The 21,658-nt window shown below is 38.1% G+C and overlaps 1 protein-coding gene across 3 annotated transcripts in view; it reads left to right on the top strand.

Moving 5' to 3' along the window:
- DOP1A (DOP1 leucine zipper like protein A) overlaps positions 1–21,658 on the top strand; it is a 65,884-nt gene that overhangs the window by 19,764 nt on the left and 24,462 nt on the right. The window contains exons 8-17 of one of the 3 annotated variants that reach the window (XM_087944086.1): positions 2,460–2,569; positions 3,684–3,792; positions 4,779–4,899; positions 5,794–5,913; positions 6,910–7,024; positions 7,432–7,461; positions 13,096–13,326; positions 17,190–17,823; positions 19,819–20,093; positions 21,445–21,597. In XM_087944086.1, coding sequence (XP_087800212.1) covers positions 2,460–2,569; positions 3,684–3,792; positions 4,779–4,899; positions 5,794–5,913; positions 6,910–7,024; positions 7,432–7,461; positions 13,096–13,326; positions 17,190–17,823; positions 19,819–20,093; positions 21,445–21,597 — 1,898 coding nt within the window. Of the gene's footprint in view, positions 1–2,459; positions 2,570–3,683; positions 3,793–4,778; positions 4,900–5,793; positions 5,914–6,909; positions 7,025–7,431; positions 7,462–13,095; positions 13,327–15,453; positions 15,686–17,189; positions 17,824–19,818; positions 20,094–21,444; positions 21,598–21,658 lie in introns of those variants that run through there. The other 2 variants (XM_026665157.2, XM_087944101.1) reach the window with 2 other exon arrangements.

Here is a 21,658-nt window from a genome sequence, read left to right as displayed (position 1 = left end):
ATCCAACAGTTTGAAATGAATATCATCACTATGCTGATAATACCCAGCTTTATATCCCCATGCTTGGCTGTCTGAGTGATTCTATGGAAGTGTCCATTCCTGGAGACTGGGGGGATTCAATACAATGCAAGAAACATAAAGTGGCTTTGGGTTGTTGATTTTTGACCGCTTGGTTCTAGGCACCTTCCATTTTTGGGTTGAGTGGGATAGTACTGCCTCAGATAGAACCAGTGTGCAATCTGGGAGTCTTCCTGGACTCACAGATCCTACTTGAAGAACAGGTAGTAGCTGAGGCTAAGAAGACCTTTGCACAGCTTTGTGCTGTGTTTCACTTATGCCTCTGCGTAGAACAGGAGGCTGCATTCACAGTCACTTGTGACCTTTTGTTTTGATTAGCACTATATAAGGCTGCCCTTGAAGAATATTCAGAAGTGCCAATTGGTACAGAATGCAGCTGTGTGGGTAGTTAATGGCTCAGATTATTTGGTGCATGTGACACGACTGCTCCCATAGCTGCATTGGCTACCAATTTGCTTCTGGGTGCTGGGAGTCACCTGTAAAATCCTACATGGCTTGGTCCTGGATTACTTATGGGATCATCTCTTCCCAATTGGGAGACTTCAGTTCACTCAAAATGCAGTCTCTAATTTAATCACAAGACTGAACCAAAGGAGAATAGTACTCTTGGTCTGAAACAACTCTGTATTTCTGAACTCATTTCTGATGATAGGTCTAAGTCATAGTTTTAAAGATTACAATATGAGGCCTTGTTCTGTAACTATGTAAATTACATGCTTTTTCATATTCAGCCATTTCGTGCACAAAAACTTTCAATTTTGAAATACCAAGCTTGTATTGAATTATGTATATGGGAGCTAGACTGATTTTGTCAAGATTTCCACTAACTGGCAATAACTTGGAAATTGTACATGCTTGTAAGACAATATGCAGGTAGTTCTTGACTTACAGCAGTTTGTTTAGTGACCATTCAAAGTTACAACAGCACTGAAAATAGTGACTTATGACTGTTCGTCACCCTTACTACGGTATTACTGTTGCAGCATTCCCATGGTCATGTAATCAAAATTCAGATATTTGGCAACTGAATCATATTTATGACAGCTGCAATGTCCCGGGGTCATGTGATCACCTTTTGCGATCTTCTGGCAAGCAAACTCAATGGGGAAGCCAGACTCACTTAACAACCGTATTACTAACTTTAACAACTGCTCCTGTGGTTCACTTAACAACTGTGGCAAGAAAGATTGCAAAATGGGAAAAAAACTCACATAGCAACAGAAATGTTGGGCTCAATTGCAGTCACAAGTCAAGGACTACCTGTAGTTTTAAAGTTTTGTGGTTTTATTGTGGTGAGCCACCCAGGGTTGTGCTACAGAATAAATTGCCATACAAATCTTTTAAATAAATTAAACACACACACACACGAAGAGGGGAGATGTCTTACAGTCTTATGAACATGAACAATATCAGCTATTGGGGAAGATGACAATGGATTTAGCTCTCCTCCCCAAACTATTTTTTTATTTGATTTATTGATAGCATTTTAAAAATGCCTTTCTCCAGAGGCTCTAGGCATCATGTAAAATAATCAGAATATAATAGAAAGCAATACAATAAAACAATATGGTTTTATATTCATACAATATTTAGCAATGTAGTTTCTTAATTTGTTGGTTTGAAGCTGTTCCCCATTATACAGAGTATATTATACTACCCATTAGGAGTATTTTAAGTCTGCATGGAGTAATTGCTTCATTGCTGCTCCTTCCTAATTAAAACAAGTAGGGCATACCTTTTCCTTATTAGCCAATTGTTTATGTTTCTTTTTTAGAGGATGGAACCGCATATGCCATCCAGGTTGTCCTGTATGCCTAAAGTAGACAATTATTTCTCAGATATGTTCCATTTCAGTATTAAAATGACATTCAGGTATCAGTCCAATCAGATTCTGTACATAGCACACAGAGAGTACCATCTGCTTTGCCTAAGGCAGCAACATGTCATCTGCAGTCTTCTTACATCATTATTCTCTATGGTACATTTATATATTGCAGGATTTTTGTAAAAGTTAGGGCAAATTAATCCTCACAAAGCATCTTTAGGATTAGGATACATGTACATAAATGTGGGTGCATGTGCATTTTGCAAAATTGCTATTTAAGTGACTTGAATGTTTGTGAAATAAAAGTGTTGAGTCTACATAAAATTAACTTTGGCATTTGGGAGTCTTTATAGATACAAAAGCAGCCTTATATTTTGCTCTTATTAAATTAGTTTCCTTTTATTAAATTTAACTTAAAATGGTCTTTCCTCTTGCCAACAATATTTGGACGGCAAAATGGTGAGTTCTCATAACTAAGATCTTGTGCTCCCTGTTCTTTGTTCTTGGTTTGCCTAAGTGTAGCATTGATTGAGTTTTTATTTTTATTTGCTTGAAGGTTTTGATAACAATGGGGCTATTACAGGACCTAGAAGTACGCGAAATAGTAATCCTGAAGAGCATGCAATATACTACTTCAATACATTCTCTAAGGAAATGCTAGTTCAGGTAATATGTTTGTGTGTGTTGGACAGACAAACATATGTCTGTGTTGTATTACCTTCTGAGTGCTGAAGTTGATCATGGTGTGTGCTTTTTTGCTGTAGCCTCAGGAATAAATCTTGGCAAATCACATTAAACTGAACATGGATTGTCAGTTCTGTAATGTGATATATAAGGTGTCCTTCTCCCACACAAATAGTTTTAAATTAGCTTAGGATTGTTGGGGCACACTATACATATAGTTCAGTTTCCAAGAATGCCATGAGTGTATTCAAAACACCCCCACCCGCACCAAAGAGCTGGTTCTATAAACAGAAAGGATGAACATGCAGCAAGGTCTCCTACTAACAAAGATCATAATGGATTTTGCTCTTCCCCCAAAATATTAGATTAATAAACTGCCTTATTGCAGAAGTTCTAGACACTGCATAACATAATTAGACTATAATACAAATAGTAATACAATAGTATTGTAATAGTATTACAATAATAACACTAACAACAGTAATGGTGCAGATCTTTGTGTAGCTGTCTAAATATCATAGGACTTCTGAAAAATCCAGATCTTAATTATTCTCTAGGAAACCATGAATGAGGACCAAACTTTCCTGGGGAGTAAATTGTTTCAAGGGAAGGGAGCTGTCAAAATGTCCATCTTTGTATCTTCTAACTTTTAGCCGGCACTTTATTCAACCAGATTGGGTCGGCAGAATTCACTTGGAATAGGCAGCTTCTAAATTACCTAGACCCTGGGACATTTAAGACTTTACAAATATTAATCAGAACTTCATATTGCACTTGGAAACAAACAAATCCCATAACAGAAAGATTATGTGGCAATGCCATGATTATCCAATAAATATGTAGGCAACTCCATTTTACACCAGTGGTAGTTTTAAGGTGGTCTTCAGTGACAGCCCCGTAAGGTGTGAATGGCAGTAGTGGAGACACAAGGAAAAAAGGAAATAAATAACTGTCTCTTATGTCATATTCCTTCCATGGTTAAGCAAGCCATAACTTAGTACAGTCCATTAACCAGATTTGTATGTGACTTTGTACCTAGCCTAAATTCTCATAAATGCATAAAAACGTTTTGATTCTAAAGTATCTTCTCTTATAGGCTATGGTGGGAATTCTGCAAGTCAATGTGCATAGCGAAGAGACCACATTGATGCAAGATCTAAAGCCTTTTCGGATTCTTATCAGTTTACTGGACAAACCTGAGCTAGGTAACTAAATGTTAATTGACATTTGTGTGTTTGAGCTTATGGCAAATGTTGCATTAGACTGGATTCTAGATTAAAAAAAACTAGCTTGGACTTTCCAAATACATGTGTTCATACACTATAAATGAAACAGTAATCCTGATTTTATAGTCAACCTTTCCTCCTAACCTTCTCTTGTCATCCAAATCTCCTTTTGTCCTATCTTCAAAGGCTGTTGCCAACCTATTACCACATAGATTGATGGTGCAGAGTTATCGTCATAGGGAGTAGATTAGAAAAGATGGTGCAGGGGAGTGCTGGGAAAGGTTACAATTGTGCTTATGTAACAATCATGGGAAATGACTATGGGGGTCTTAACAGCTGCCTAGCACTGTAGGGGTGTAAATGCAGTGAGATACATCAGCAGGCATATTTGGGGTCAAATCTCAGTAAAAATGCACATCATACAAGTAATACAAGAAAAATGGCCCTAGGGATAACCAAGATTGTAGATTAAGTACTGGTGGTAATATGAAAGTGTTAAGAATTCATAAAACCAACACAATAATAGGTATCCTATTAATGCATTGTACTTCCAATATCCAAATAGCAATTTTCAACAGTTTTCAGAACATTTTTACTCCAGCTAATAGTGTAAAAATTATTTTGCCCAGTCATTTGGTTTCATGGTATTAGTGACATAAGTGCCTGGAATAAAATGTATGTAAATACTTTGCAATTGTGTCAGTGGACCCGTTCAGTTAGTAATTGAAATCAATGAGACATAAACCAGTAAATGCTCATACAGTGAATGTACAATTATTTGTTTGCCTTCTAAGAATCAGCTTTATAGTGCAAATATTCTTTTCTCAGCACTTCAACTGCAGTGAAAATATGCTGATCAAATCTCTGCAGGATTTCTGGAAATTTGTTAATAATAATAAAATACATATAGTACATATAGTGCAGGATAATTTATCAATACAATTACAATTCTTTCCTTTTTTTAGGACCTGTAATATTAGAAGATGTATTGATTGAAGTATTTAGGACATTGTACACCCAGTGCAAAGCAGAACTGGATATTCAGATGGAGTCTTCCTTTAGTAAGGATCATACTCAACTAAGCAGGTGATTAGGGGGAAGGGGGGAAGAAAGAAATTGCTGCCATGATAGCCCTATATCATTCACTTTCTCACAGGAATATAAGGCTGCTGTTAATTAGTTTTCTGTGAATAGCAGGCTTCCATGCTGATTTGGCAAAAAAAAAAAAAGTATGCAGAAAATTGTGAGGGAAAAACATTATGTCACAAAATAGATGATCATTGTGGATTTTAGACAATTTTTGTGACATTTTTCCCCTTTGGCCCACAAGGAGGTTCGTCACTGCCTTCTTTTGAGATGTGTTTTGATTTCTTAGTTGAGTCTGCAACTCTGATGTTTCCAGGTGGTTCCCAATCCAGATATTAACCAGACCCATTTAGCTTTTGAATGCAAACCATATTAATCAGGTTACACTTACATAGTAATGGTTGGCTAATATTAGAAAGTGCCATAAATCATTAGTAAGGATCCTACTTTTCTTTGGTTTTCTGCCACCTTATTGTGCTCTTTTGGACATTAACGCTCTGCTGCCACTGCTGGTATTTCCTTTACTTCTTGTCATTTTCATGAAGTTGAATGTGGGACTGCTGAAACTTGTTATAAGGAAAGAGTCATTTTTTTTTTTCAATTTCTTCAGCCACTTTCTTATACATGAGTTCCAGGAAGTTTGTGGAGGGCAGCAGACATCTCTATTTTGCCCATATTTTTCAATGCTTTTTTTTAATATAGAAGAAGTATTACGTATTAAATGTCTATGTGGAAAAGATAGTAAAAATGAGACAGAGCCAAAAAAAACTCAGGAGGAAAGGATGGTGATAAAATGAAACATTGCTGTTAAGAAACAAAGAAATAAGTTTGAATTAGGAATATAGATGGTTGAGTATGTACATATTTCACTGAGCTGTTGTGCTTTTCTTTCAGCAAATTGAGGGAAAATAAGAAAACAGCAGAGCTGATTAAAACTGCCAATCTTCTGTTTAATTCTTTTGAGCCTTATTATATGTGGGACTACATTGCCCGTTGGTTTGAAGAATGCTGTAGGTAAGGTACATTTCATATAAGTGTTTTTATATTACTATTGAAAAGATATATTTTATAAATCATCATTATCATTTTAGCCATTGTCTATCCACTGCAACATGAAGGCCTCTTCCGCATGTTTTATAAATAGTGTTTCATATTCTTTGATAAAATAAAATAATTGGTTCATTCCTTATCTGAAGGAAAGAAAAGCTGCATAATTCCAAATATTTGAAGCGACTTGTCTTTTAGAAGGAGAGGACTGATGTGGAAGACTTTATTCTTTTGAGAGTGCACTGGTTATGCTATCACATAATTTCTGTCTTGATGATCTTCAAAATATACTTCACTCTGAAAGGCATTGATTTTAGGATATGTGAAAGACTATTTGATGTGCTTAATCTATAACAATCCATTCAGATGCACAAGTTAGCAGTCAGTGCTGAAGGTTATGAAGCATGATTCTGTATAGGGAGATGATTTTTTCCTGGAAAAAGTGACAGGAGGTGATTTTTAACTCCCTGCTAAAATTTTTGCCCTTTGAGAAGTTGTTCTGGAGAGTTAGGAGTTTGTAAAGGGCAGGAGATTCAGGGGACTAAAGCCTAATCCATGGGAAATCATAATAGTGATTAAATAGAAACACAAATTCTTATTTGCTTGTTTCAAATTCTGATTTATAAAAATATATTTGAAGAGTTATTTATTTTTTGCAATTGAAATACAGTTCTGTTATTTCCACTATTTTATTATTTATTGGTTGATTTTATTTATAAGGCTGTCCATCTCACCTAAGTGACTCTAAGTAGCTTACAACAGCTAAACAACAATCCAATAAAAAACAAGTTAAAAACTATAAACCATAAAACATTGATAAAAATATTTATAACACAAAGAGATATAAACCATGTTTATTACATTATAAAATAAGAGTTTAAGAAATCATTAAGACCTCTACTTACAGTTTCTAGTCCTGCAGATGCTGTTCTACCAGTGCTTAAACTCTGCTTGAATTCATAGGCGGACTCTGCATGCTCGATTACAGGCCGTGCCTGGAGGTGCTAGTGAACCTGCTGAATTCCCTCTTACCAATTTCTGCCTTCTGGTTGATTTTTTGTTGGATATAGTCTCTTTGGTAAGATTCCCTTTGCTCATTCTAACTATAGTCTTCCTAATAGTTCTCTTTTGTTTTATAAAATAGATGGGCTGGAGAAGTCTTTGACTTTAAATCACATAACAAACAATATCGCAGGCTATGAATGTATTTAACAATTAGAGGTTCCATAAGAGTCTAGTCTTTTTTTGATATGTAGGATTTGTTTTACTTCTTGTCACGGTGATTTCTCTTTTTCTATATTTCTCATTACTATTCTGCTTTGACTGTAGATTAATTTTTTTGTTAAATCTGCTAAATAATAGTAGTTCTTTTGCATGTATCCCACTACCTGTTAGATAACAATATATGTTAATGGAAGCTCTTGAAAATGCTTTTTCCCTATATTTTTCTTTTATCTTCAAATTCTTTGCTTTTTCATTTCAAAGCCTACTAGAAGTATGAAAGTGCTTTGTCAGGTATGGCATTCTTACTGTTTTTTCAATTAAAAACAATCCTTTGCATGCACTTCAGACAGTACATTTTGTAAAATTTCTTGTAAGAAAACTGAAATTGCTCAATTAGGCCATTATTTCTGAACTGTTACTTTCCATTATTAACCTGTTTTCAAGTGATTATTATTAACAGAAAAATAAAAGATTTATATGTGAATAATTTTTCATATTTTCAATGAATAATATATTGATTTGAGAAGAAGGAATCAGCCAGATAATGTTTCCAGTGCTTTAAAAAAAGTCTAAGAAGTGCATGAGAATTACTCAAAAGTCATCACTTCTAAAATTCTTTAAAAAGTTGTGCTGATTTCTCTTGTGTGCTAGAATATGTTTATGTATGTATATTTATCTGTAAATAGATGTGAAGAATGTGTGCAGGATATAAGACTGTATTTCATGTAAGTTTTCTGAAAATACCCTCCCTTTCCTTTTGTTCGTCTGACATCTTCTCAGTTCACACCTGGCTGCTAAAACCTGTAGTTCAGGAACTTTTTGAATGAACTAAACTGTGCTGAGTGGAACTGAGAGGGAAATCAGTAAAAACAACACAGTGGCAGTTTCTGTTGCTCTTCTCTTATAAAAAAATTATTTGGGTTTTCACAAAACATAATACAAGTAAAATATCTTTTTTTGAGAATAGCATGGTCCCATATTATAACTTCTCCATACAGACACAAATTCAATTTCATATTCATCTTTGTGTTCTATTCCATATCTTATTACTATTTTAATATTTTCTCAATAATTTTTCTCTTCCCTTAGTTTCCTCAATCTTACTTTTAATTATCTCATTCCTTTCTAAATTCAATTATATATATGTTTTTCTAAGTTTCAATATCTTTCTAGTCATTATATTTATACTTTTGTCTGTCCTGTTTCAATTTCATATTTTCTTTTCTCATTAAACAAAATTTTCCACTGTAGTTACTAATTTGAGTATGACACCTTTGTATCTTTTAATTTTTATCCATTCAACTCTTATTTAAACTTCAATTTATGCCTTTGCAATTATAACATTCAATATAACACATAACTTCCAGTCGAATTCTGCTTGTTACATTCTTAAAATACGCACTAAGTTCTTAAAGATAATATATACCGTGTTTCTCCAACAATACGGCCTCCACCAATAGGAAGCCCCAGCATGATTTATTGGCATAAAATCAAATTAAGCCCCTCCCCAAATTAAGGCCCATATTAAACATGCGAAATGGAGGGGGGAATGGCGGGGGGCTTGCCGTTTGAAGTACTTTGTTGCATGCCCGGATATGGTGCTGCCTGTGTTGGTGGAGCACTTCATATCGGAGACCTTCCGCCACCGTTAATTTCCCTTCTCCCTTGCTGCCGTGGCGTTACAGCAACACCGCGGCGTTTGGCGCAGCCACGTGCAGCCAGTCAGGGCTCCTCCTGCAACCGGAGCCCTGAGGAGACATTGGCTTCAGGCGCTCCTGTGGCCGCCTTCCCTTTGCCTTCGATGGTAAAGTGAATTATTTTAAAACCTCCGCTCATCCCATCAGGGCCATGCGAGCTGAGCAGAGCCAGGAAAGCAAGCCGCGGGTGTTTCCTGGTTCTGCCCAGCCCAGCGGCTCTGCCGCGGCCCTGGCGGGATGAGCGGAGGTTTTAAATAATTCACTTTACCTTCTAAGGCAAAGGAAAAAGCGTCCACAGGAGCGCCTGAAGCAATATACCAACAACAAAGGCAAATCCTCAAGGTGGGCTGGAGGAGGTGGCTACGTGCCCCCGGGCTGCTTCAATGCAAGGTCCTGACTTGCAGCATCCTGCCGTTGCCGCCGCGTCCTCCCTCTCCGACTGCAAAACTCGTGTGCTTCGCCAAGCGCTCCGAGCGGCGAGCTCTTTCATACATAGAGAGAGGGAAAGACGCCGGCGTGCTCGAGAGGCTGGCTCTTTTCTCTAGCCGAGGCTGACAGGAAGTGCCTCCCAGGGCCGTGGCAGGCAAGCCGTGGGTGTTTCCTGGTTCTCCCTAGCGCGCGGCTCTGCCACGGCCCTGGCGGGATGGCGGAGGCCCGGCGGGGAGGCACTTGTTGCCTTGGTGACATTTCGGGTGCCTCCGCCGCCTCCTCGCCCATCGCAGGTGGCGGTGGCGGCGGCAAGGCGGTGGCTCCTGAGGAAAAGAAGACAGCGCAGCCACCTTGCTTCTTTCCCACCTGCCCGCCCCAGATGGCCTCAGGAGCGGCGGCGGCAGTGGCAGTGGCGCGCACACTCCTGCCGGCGAAGGGAGGAGAGGCGAGGAAAGAGAAGGGAGTGCGGCAGCAGCGGCTGTCACAGTATCGTCTCATAGCGGGGCAAGGCTGGCAAGCTGAGGTGGCCGCACCAGAGAGCGTCACTGCCGACCCCTTTTCTCTAGCCGATTCTGACTGAATCTCTATCCCGCTCCTTTATCCTCACGACGGGGTCGGCAGTGACGCTCTCTGGTGCGGCCACCTCAGCTTGCCAGCCTTGCCCGCTATGAGACGATACTGTGACAGCCGCTGCTGCCGCACTCCCTTCTCTTTCCTCGCCTCTCCTCCCTTCGCCGGCAGGAGTGTGCGCGCCTGCTGCCACTGCCGCCGCTCCTGAGGCCATCTGGGGCGGGCAGGTGGGAAAGCAAGCAAGGTGGCTGCGCTGTCTTCTTTTTCCCTCAGCGAAGCGCCGCCGCTTGCCACCGCCACCTGCGATGGGCGAGGAGGCGGCGGAGGCACCGAAATGTCACCAAGGCAACGAGTGCCTCCCCGCCGGGCCCTCCGCTCATCCCGCCAGGGCCGTGGCAGAGCCGCGCGCTAGGGAGAACCAGGAAACACCCGCGGCTTGCCTGCCACGGCCCTGGAGGCACTTCCTGTCAGCCTCGGCTAGAGAAAAGAGCCAGCCTCTCGGAGCACGCCGGCGTCTTTCCCCTCTCTCTATGTATGAAAGAGCTCGCCTCGCTCGGAGCGTTTGGCGAAGCACACAAGTTTTGCAGTCGGAGAGGGAGGACGCGGCGGCAACGGCAGGATGCTGCAAGTCAGGACCTTGCATTGAAGCAGCCCGGGGGCACGTAGCCACCTCCCTCCAGCCCACCTTGAGGATTTGCCTTTTGTTGTTGGTATACTTGGCTTCAGGCGCTCCTGTGGCCGCCTTCCCTTTGCCTTAGAAGGTAAAGTGAATTATTTTAAAACCTCCGCTCATCCCGCCAGGGCCGCAGCAGAGCCGTACGGGCTGGGCAGAACCAGGAAACACCCGCGGCTTGCTTCCCGGCTCTGCTCAGCTCGCACGGCCCTGATAGGATGAGCGGAAATAATTCACTTTACCATCGAAGGCAAAGGGAAGGCGCCACAGGAGCGCTGAAGCTGTGTCTCCTCAGGGCTCCGGTTGCAGGGAGGAGCCCTGACTGGATGCACGTGGCTGCGCCAAACGCCGTGGCGTTGCTGTAACGCCACGGCAGCAAGGGAGAAGGAAATTAACGGTGGCGGAAGGTCTCCCGAACATCCAAGCTGTCGCCGCCCGCCCACCCGAGGATGCAAGGGGGAAATTAAGTCACCCCGAAAAGACGTCCTAGCCATTTTTCGGGGTCAAAAAAAATAAGGCCCGGCCTTATTATGTGAGAAACACGGTATATATAAAACGATAATAAATAAAATACTTATTCTATTCCAATTCAGCTCTATCATTAATGTTAGTTATAATCTTTGACATCTTTAAACATTTCTTTTCAATAGGGTATCATACTTCTAGGAATACTTATAATATTTCCATAATTTTTCCATGTTTCTTTCATATTCCTCTTCACTTAAATTTTTAGAACACATTTATAATAATTAAAATGTTCCCCTCTTTTCCTAATTTCATTCTCTCATTCTCTTTATTTCATTTATTTATTAAACATTACATTACATTACAATGAGTATTTTATCTATCATTTATCTATCTGTCACTTGTTTTACATTTTCAAAGTTCATTTCTATTTCTGATATACTATCTTATGTACCCTTGCAGAATCCCCCTTTCAATTAAGTTTTCACCCATTATCTCTGTGTCTTCGAAATAGGCTTATACCCTTAATCCTTGTATGTTTTCCCTGTTTCTCATATCCTGTTTCTGTCCTTTATAATTTCTTTTCCTTTCCCTCTTCCCCCTCTTCTTCTCCCTTCCCTTTTTGACCCCTTCTCTCTCTAATTCTGATTCTCTCTTCTGTAATCCTCTCTTCTGTTTCTTCCTAATGTTGTAATTACTTTTCAAACTATTCTTTTTGGGGGTTATTTTTTCAAATCTTAAATTTTTCACTCTCTTTCTCCCCTTTTCTTTCTTTTCCCCGTATAGAAATACTTGGTCATTGAAGATGGCTTCTTCTGTCCCTCCGTTCTTGTTCTACAGGCATTTCTTGTTGTTTCTCATAGTTCAGGATCTCCATTTCTAAAAATTGAAATACGAAGCCAAAAGAACCTCTTCCTTCTTGTGCATCTTCTTTCTGTTTTTTAAGTTCCATTCTCAATTCTTCCAAGAGTGATACCATTTTGAAAACTTTTAAACAACCACCCGATTAATTTTAGTCCTTTAGATCCAATAGTCAAAAATCCAAAAATCACCAAGTAATCCAAATACTCCAAAGCTGTTTCTTCTTGCTTCTTTTTTCCACTTTCTCTTCCTGGAGTTCTCTTATCTTGTTACAAAGTTTCAGTTAAAGTGTATCTTTTAGGAATCTTGTTAAGGTTTCACTGTTAATTCCTTTCACTTCTGGTGGTCTCCTCCATTTTTCCAGATCCCACCCTTTTGTTTTTTTCCTTCTTTTAAAAGTTTTTGAGAATCCAGAAATCTTTATTATCCCTTTGACATTTTATTTTCAGCTTAAATACCTGTTAATGTCAAAATGGATTTTTGCTGGTTTCTCGCTTAAATCTCTTAGTCGTCAATATAGGGAAGAAAAGAAAAAAAACCAAATCCTTTCCTTTCCCCCTCTCATTCGCCGCTTCAAAGTCTTCTTTGGGAACAGTGTTGTTCTTTATAATTCAAATTCCAGGGTACCTTATATTCTTGCTTTTTCAGTTCTACCCGGTCAGCCAAAAACTTTCTCTTCTTATCTTCCTCCTGCATGTTCTTTTCCATCGAGTTCTTCTTTGAGGTGGCCATTTCTGACCACCGCTGCAACCGCCGGAAAGGAGTAATGGCCAGCTGGGGAGGAGACATGCGATTCTCCTCAACCCTGCTGGCAGTCTCCCCACTCTTCACCACCTCTACTTAGCCCTGAAACCAGCCACCTCGGGGCGCTCCACGATTGCAGATTTCGGTCTGTTGCCGAAGAGACTCAAACCGGAACCAGTTTCTGTTGCTCTTAAAGTCCCTGTTTTAGAAGGTGTTCATGCCTATCTATTTGCTTTGGCTCCTCCCATCCCCAGGCCCCTTTATTATATAACCCATCAGATTTAGTAGGGTTTTCCAGTATTAAAGAAAAGTCTGGAAATGTTATCTCAGTCTTCTGGATTAAGTTATTAATATTAATATAACTTAATATGTTACTTCTTTAAAAAACATTTCTGGAATTTGATTGCACATTTACATTGTGGTTAAAATGCACTAGATTAATAAAAGAGGGATGATTTTATAATGAGCTTTTTATTTTGTTTTTAGGAAACCTATATTGAAATACAAACAGAACACCTGCCTCAGCTTTTACTTAGAATGATCTCTGCACTGACAAGCCATCTTCAGACACTGCATTTGTGTGAGCTGACCGATTCCTTGAAACTCTGCTCAAAGATTCTTAGCAAAGTTCAACCTCCACTGTTATCTGCTGGTACTGACGGTGTTCTACAGTTACCAAACAGACACAATGCTCTCAAAGAATGGGAAGAGAAAAAGGTAACTGTAGATGTTCTTGCTTTGTTTAAAGATTACAGAGTAGCTTTTTTTTTAAAGGTAAGCTGTCAACTATTATTCTGCTGCTTGAAAATCAGTGACCTTCAGGTGAAAGTCAGATAACAAGTAGGTTATCACTATCTCTAAGATCTTATCTTGTTTCAGTGCTAAAGTTTGTCTTGGGTACTGTAGGCTCATCAGCAACTTAGCCTGGAAGCTTGTTTTCATGGTCTCTAGTAACAGAAGAAAGTTTAGAAGTCATTTCTTGCCCTTACAGTCAATAGAGCAATACCACATTTCGCTGGAGCTAAAGATAATAATGAAACCTTAATGTTGCTAACCGGTTCAGCTTTCAGTATCTAACATTTTGAAGTTACGGGAAAAAGTAGGAGAGGGGAGATGAAAATAATTTAGGGAGAAAAATTGAAGTGTATACAGAATTTATTTTTATACTACTGTCAATAAAAAGTGAAAATAACATAATAATGCAACAAAAGTATGCATAATTTGACTTGCTTATAATCATTTTGTATTTGAACTTATTAAATATAAATATCTAATTTAGTCAGATAACAATTATGATTACTAATGGAATATATTTTAAATGTTCATTTTTGTTATCGTCAGTGCAGACCTGGCCTATTTTAATTTTGTCCATTCACAAGTTGAAAAACAAAGTTGAAGACATAAGAAACTATTAGCAGGAAAATAAGACAGAATTATATCATAGCCAAGAGCACTTCAACTAGCCTCTAGGCAAAAATCAGATCAGGCTCTGAATTATCTTTTCTTCTCTGGAGAATATGGTGAGGGCTCTGAAGCCACAAATATATCTTGTTCTTGAGCTGGGCCACTCACTACTTGTCCTCTACAGTGTATAGGAACTGTACTGCTCTGCTCTATAAGATAAAGGCCTTCCTTTTACTAGTTAATATGAAGCCTTTTGCGAAAGCTTGTTTTGGCAGGCTTTACTGACAAAGTGGCCTGCAAAACCAAAGGCAAACCAGATAAAATTATATGGAGAGATAATCACAGTAATTCATTGGTACTAAACAGAACAGGAAGGCTTCAGCTTTATTAAACATTTCTGCAGAGACTCAAATATATCATTTTAGATGTAATTTGCTTCAAGGAGCATCAAATAATTTAATAGTCATAGTTTCAAGTGTATTTAAATTGCTCAGACTCATACATTACTGTTAATTCACTTCTGGTGGTCTCCTCCATTTTTCCAGATCCCACCCTTTTGTTTTTTTCCTTCTTTTAAAAGTTTTTGAGAATCCAGAAATCTTTATTATCCCTTTGACATTTTATTTTCAGCTTAAATACCTGTTAATGTCAAAATGGATTTTTGCTGGTTTCTCGCTTAAATCTCTTAGTCGTCAATATAGGGAAGAAAAGAAAAAAACCAAATCCTTTCCTTTCCCCTCTCATTCGCCTTCAAAGTCTTCTTTGGGAACAGTGTTGTTCTTTATAATTCAAATTCCAGGGAACCTTATATTGTTGCTTTTTCAGTTCTACCCGGTCAGCCAAAAACTTTCTCTTCTTATCTTCCTCCTGCACATTCTTTTCCGGTCGAGTTCTTCTTTGAGGTGGCCATTTCTGACCACCGCTGCAACCGCCTTCGGGAAAGGGAGTAATGGCCAGCTGGGGAGGAGACATGCGATTCTCCTCAACCCTGCTGGCAGTCTCCCCACTGTTCACCACCTCTACGGGGTGGCTTAGCCCTGAAACCAGCCACCTCGGTGCGCTCCACGATTGCAGATTTCGGTCTGTTACCGAAGAGACTCAAACCGGAACCAGTTTCTGTTGCTCTTAAAGTCCCTGTTTTAGAAGGTGTTCATGCCTATCTATTTGCTTTGGCTCCTCCCATCCCCAGGCCCCCTTGTTATATAACCCATCAGATTTAGTAGGGTTTTCCAGTATTAAAGAAAAGTCTGGAAATGTTACCTCAGTTTTCTGGATTAAGTTGTTAATATTATTAAGTTATTAAGTTATTAATAACTTAATATGTTACTTCTTTTTAAAAAAACATTTCTGGAATTTGATTGCACATTTACATTGTGGTTAAAATGCACTAGATTAATAAAAGAGGGATGATTTTATAATGAGCTTTTTATTTTGTTTTTAGGAAACCTATATTGAAATACAAACAGAACACCTGCCTCAGCTTTTACTTAGAATGATCTCTGCACTGACAAGCCATCTTCAGACACTGCATTTGTGTGAGCTGACCGATTCCTTGAAACTCTGCTCAAAGATTCTTAGCAAAGTTCAACCTCCACTGTTATCTGCTGGTACTGACGGTGTTCTACAGTTACCAAACAGACACAATGCTCTCAAAGAATGGGAAGAGAAAAAGGTAACTCTGTAGATGTTCTTGCTTTGTTTAAAGATTACAGAGTAGCTTTTTTTAAAAGGTAAGCTGTCAACTATTATTCTGCTGCTTGAAAATCAGTGACCTTCAGGTGAAAGTCAGATAACAAGTAGGTTATCACTGTCTCTAAGATCTTATCTTGTTTCAGTGCTAAAGTTTGTCTTGGGTACTGTATGCTCATCAGCAACTTAGCCTGGAAGCTTGTTTTCATTGTCTCTAGTAACAGAAGAAAGTTTAGAAGTCATTTCTTGCCCTTACAGTCAATAGAGCAATACCACGTTTCGCTGAAGCTGAAGATAATAATGAAACCTTAATGTTGCTAACTGGTTCAGCTTTCAGTATCTAACATTTTGAAGTTACGGGAAAAAGTAGGAGAGGGGAGATAAAAATAATTTAGGGAGAAAAATTGAAGTGTATACAGAATTTATTTTTATACTACTGTCAATAAAAAGTGAAAATAACATAATAATGCAACAAAAGTATGCATAATTTGACTTGCTTATAATCATTTTGTATTTGAACTTATTAAATATAAATATCTAATTTAGTCAGATAACAATTATGATTACTAATGGAATATATTTTAAATGTTAATTTTTGTTATCGTCAGTGCAGACTTGGCCTATTTTAATTTTGTCCATTCACAAGTTGAAAAACAAAGTTGAAGACATAAGAAACTATTAGCAGGAAAATAAGACAGAATTATATCATAGCCAAGAGCACTTCAACTAGCCTCTAGGCAAAAATCAGATCAGGCTCTGAATTATCTTTTCTTCTCTGGAGAATATGGTGATGGCTCTGAAGCCACAAATATATCTTGTTCTTGAGCTGGGCCACTCACTACTTGTCCTCTACCGTGTATAGGAACTGTACTGCTCTGCTATATAAGATAAAGGCCTTCCTTTTACTAGTTAATATGAAGCCTTTTGCAAAAGCTTGTTTTGGCAGGCTTTACTGACAAAGTGGCCTGCAAAACCAAAGGCAAACCAGATAAAATTATATGGAGAGATAATCACAGTAATTCATTGGTACTAAACAGAACAGGAAGGCTTCAGCTTTATTAAACATTTCTGCAGACTCAAATATATCATTTTAGATGTAATTTGCTATCAAGGTGCATCAAATAATTTAATAGTCATATTCAACTATTCAAATTGCTCAGACTCATACATTAGAATTCAGTGAGGCTTTACTTAATTATGGTTTAATCTGTGAACCACTAACTTCCTTAAGGAAATTTTATCATTCTACTTCATGTTATTTTAGAATGCAGAGACCACATAGCATTGAATATGATTGCCTCAATCTAAATTTTATGTGGGACTTGTAAATTGAGAGTGGGTATTATTAAAGTTCTAAAATAAATAGTAGAAGTATACAATAAGTAGAAGAAACATACTCTTGCAGTTAACTTTTACATGTAATCTAAAAAGAGGGAAGGTCTATTTTATGTGTTATTTAAATCTTAATCTTCTTCTGTCTTGAGTAGATGCCTCTAGTTGCTATAGAAAATCCCAATGACGTATTTGAGGATGGAGAAAATCCCCCAAGCAGTCGATCATCTGAAAGTGGATTTACTGAGTTTGTACAATACCAAGCAGATACAACTGAAGAGATTGACAGGATGTTGAGTGGGGGTCCTGGAGTACCTGCCATCCCCCTTATGGGCAGTGCCTCCTCCGAGACAGAGTCTGCCTCAACAGTGGGTTCAGAGGAAACCATTGTACAGCCTCCGTCCAAGTTGACCCAAGGGACAGGATCTCGAAGTGGGAAGACAATGACAATTCAAAAGACTGCAATGCAGTGCTGTTTGGAATATGTCCAACAATTTTTAACCAGATTTATCAACCTCTACATCATTCCAAGCAATTCATTGTCTCGGCCTTTGGCAACAGGGATTCAGGAGGACCTTGTAAGAGGGAAAGGAGAGACTGCACAGTGCACAAGAGAGTCGCAAGGAGATGCATCCAGAGGGAAAAAAACAGCTAAGAAGACAACACCAAAAGAATACCTCTCTGCATTCATTGCTGCATGTCAGCTCTTTCTTGAATGTTCAAGTTTTCCAGTTTACATTGCAGAAGGAAATCATCCCTCTGAAATCCATCCAGAGAAAGCAGATGTTGGTGAGTAATTATGTGTATGATATCTAAGGTTTTTTTATATATTTGACTGAACCTTGGGATTTGGAGGGAAGAGGGAGATTATTTCTACATTGCTTTTTGTTCCCTGCTTTATGTAACCAAAGAAAAACAATGTTTCCTTTGTATGGGAAATTAGAATAAAAGTTAGAGATATGCTGAGACTTAATTTTGAGAATCAATCTGACATCTGCTCCAGACTAATGTGTATTTAGCATATTAGTGTCCATATTAGCGTCCACCAGAGTTCACATCACATGACATTGGGTTAAATGCACATCTTTACATTTTAGTGAATGTTTATGACATACTGACATTGGTCAGATTAATCAAAGAAGTACGTTGTTTGGACCTGTTAATCCACTCAATCATAATTTAATCTAATTGTTAGTCAAACTATTTTCCCCTATTTAGGGCAAACCCAGAAGCATAGTCAACCAGTTTTTCAAGCTCCAGAAACTCAGGTCTCTCTAGAAATGAAACAAGTAGAGGTGCTATGTTACAAACATTGCTGCCACAACATAGTAGCCACAAAGTATGCCTTGCAGTAGACTGATTGGCTACATTTAAAAAAAATATTATTTGAATTTATAAGTAGCCCTGCTGTAATGGAATCTGGGTGGCATACATCAACTATTGATGGGTGACCAATGAGTAAGGGTTCATTGACATAATAAAAAGCTTTTGGTGATGCCCTTGAAACTAAATCTTTTCAATGGAGAGGAGGAGACTAATAATAGTATAGTTTTATTCATTTTCAAGAATTCTAGGAATTTTTCTTCTTTGCTCATGTTCTAGTTAACCTCGGAGATTTCCAGATGTGAGGGCTTCTTTTATAATTTTCAGCACGGGCCATGTTGACTTGGAAATTCTTGGAGTTGAATCCACACATCTTGAAGTCTCTGAATTGTGGAAAGCTGTTCTAGATTCTTAAAAATGAACTACAGTTTCTTCTTCAAGTCCATTCTTATATGTGACGTCTGGTTCTGTTTTTAATACTATATATCCAGTATTCTGGATCTAAATTCAGCAAATGTTATTGGTTTACCTCTAATAATCAGTCTGGGTTTTTCTTTATGTGGCACTTGAACTCACATTCAAGTATTAACATCAGTATTTTTGGCCATTTAAGTTTGTATTACTTTTTGCTATACAGTATATGTTGTGCTTTGCTTTATCCAATGTTGGCTTTGCTTTTTCCAACAGATTATAGTTGCTGTGTTTGCAAAAACTCAATGCACCATATTGTTATGTGTCTATTATGAACATGGAATGAAATAAAGGCATTTTATCCCTAATTTTTAGTTATTATCTATATAAATTCATATAGGCCTGAAAATTCAGACACAACCCCTCCCCAACCTACACTTTTGTTCTTAATAGCTCCGGTAAATCAGAATGCAGAACGTCTTAATGATATAAGTAGAATAGTCCTAGAGTACATTCATTTGCCACATTCCACTTCTCTCTTCTACATTGTCTTTTCTTCTCTGTTTAATTTTTACATATCACAAATTTAGATGCTGGTCACATACTAAGAAGCTATTTTAGATAGAACAACATGTCTAATGAATAGTTAATAAGATTTTTCCCCCATTTAATTACTATCACAAATGGTTTTTGGGTCGTGAGTTTCAAAACCAAAGTTTTACGTGTTACGGTGCTAGCAAAGGTGCTTTATCAAAAAGGCATAATTAACCATAAACAAACTTCTCAGATTAGAATTCTCTAAGATGAATGGCCTTTCCATCTTGCCCTTCATTAAAGGTTACCAAACTGAAGAATTATGCTGTTTCTTTCAACATCCATCGTATTAGGTATCCCAAAACTATAAATGAAGTTGTATAATGATGGTGATAGTTGAGTAGATAAGCAAGAGGGAAAGAATATTATCCAGATGTAAATGAGATATAATAAAACATAAATATATACAATGCATTTATATTTTTATATGATACAAACCTATTTCTTTCTTTCCAGATTGTGAGCAAGAGCAGCCCCTTTTGTGGCTCCAGACCCTTATGAATGCTTGCAGGCAAGCAAATGATTTTAGTGTCCAAAGCATTACTATTTCTTTAATAATGGACTTAGTTGGATTGACTCAGTCAATTGCTGTGGTCACTGGAGAAAACCGGAATAGTGTAGAACCAGCGCAGCCTCTGAGTCCAAACCAGGGAAGAGTAGCTGTCGTTATCAGACCTCCTCTTAATCAAGGCAACCTCAGATATATGGCTGAAAAGACAGATTTTTTCAAGGTATGGGAGATCATTCATACAATTTTTTTCAATAGTTAAGAGCTGATTTGGAAGTGATTGTGTTTTCAGCATCAAGAACAGTACAAGTAGTCCTCAACTTACAACAGTTCATTTAGTGACCATTCAAAGTTACAATGGAACTGAAAAAAGTGACCTATGACCATTTTTCACAGTTACAATTCCCATGATCATGTGATTAAAATTCAGGTGCATGGCAACTGGTTCATACTTATGACCGTTGATGTGTCCCAAGATTATGTTATCACCTTTTGCGACCTTTTGACAAGCAAAGTCACTTAACAACCAGGTTACTAACATATCAACTGCAGTGATTCACTTAACAAAGGTGGCAAGGAAGGTCATAAAATGGGACAATACTTAACAAATGCCTTACTTGGCAACAGAAATATTGGACTCAATTGTGGTCGTAAGTCAAGGACCACCTGTATCTGTACCATTAGGTAAACAAATGGTTTTTCTTCCTCGCCCTGTCCTCCCATTTTCCATCAAAACCAGTTTGAGGAACCTCCAGAGCAATTTCTGAGGATTCATGGAGAGCTATGGGAGAAAGGGTCAGGAGGGGAATCAATTATTATTAATGAAGCTGTCCCTTTCCTTGGTAGTGTACAATTTTATTCTTATTTTTTTTCTCCACACTAAAAATCATTACCATTTTACTGAGTAGATTTATCAGAATAATGTTTCTGAGATTCAGTATTAAGTATAATTTTCTAAGAAGTTTAGTTGGAATACAAAACTTTCTAGTTTGAGTTATCATTTTGCAAAGTTTACTTCTTGGGTGAAAAACATATGAGTGAAACTCTTTATTCATTGGGGCTTTTTCTTCCTCTGCTCTCTGAATCGGCAGTGGTGGGATTGTGAAATCCTATTGGGATGTGACATGAGCTGAAGTAGGAGGGAATTGACTTGAATAGATGCTGGATATTTATTATTTGTTTATCTATTTGTATTTCAGTCAAGACGTCATACATGAGTATCTTACCATATGCAATCTTTTATCGCATCAACCCTGCTGGAAAAATAGCTAAGGGACAAATGGTTTGTCTGAGTCACTCAGAGAGCTCTATAATTGAGTGACAACTTCGCCTGATCATGTGTGTTACCTTAGCCATAACATTATGCTGGTTTTAAACCATTGCACACAAAAGTGCCTCCCCCTTGTATAAAAATGCAAGAAGATATTGCATTCAAGCAGAAATATTTAGTGCTTTTTTATCAATACCTAAAATAGAACATCCAAAAAGGATATCACTCAATGGTTATTCTGATGCAACTTTTTAAAAAACCAAATACTGTTATATATGTGACCATTCCGTTTTACTTTCCAAAGCATGTGGCGTTAACTTTATGGGACCAACTGGGTGATGGGACACCCCAATACCATCAGAAGAGTGTGGAGCTTTTTTTCCAGTTGCATAATCTAGTTCCATCTTCTAGCATTTGTGAGGATGTTATCAGTCAGCAGCTGACCCACAGAGACAAGGTAAATCTTTTTTTTTTCTTCTGAATAACCCTCTTCTAATTTCCTTTCCCGTGTTTATTTT

The sequence above is a fragment of the Notechis scutatus genome, chromosome 1 (assembly GCF_049901735.1).
Source record: "Notechis scutatus isolate UNSWTSFEM ecotype Mainland chromosome 1, rNotScu1.2, whole genome shotgun sequence".
Taxonomy (NCBI): Eukaryota; Metazoa; Chordata; class Lepidosauria; order Squamata; family Elapidae; genus Notechis; species Notechis scutatus.
The sequence above is the reverse complement of the archived record's forward strand: the minus strand, read 5'-3'. Positions and strand labels throughout refer to the sequence as shown.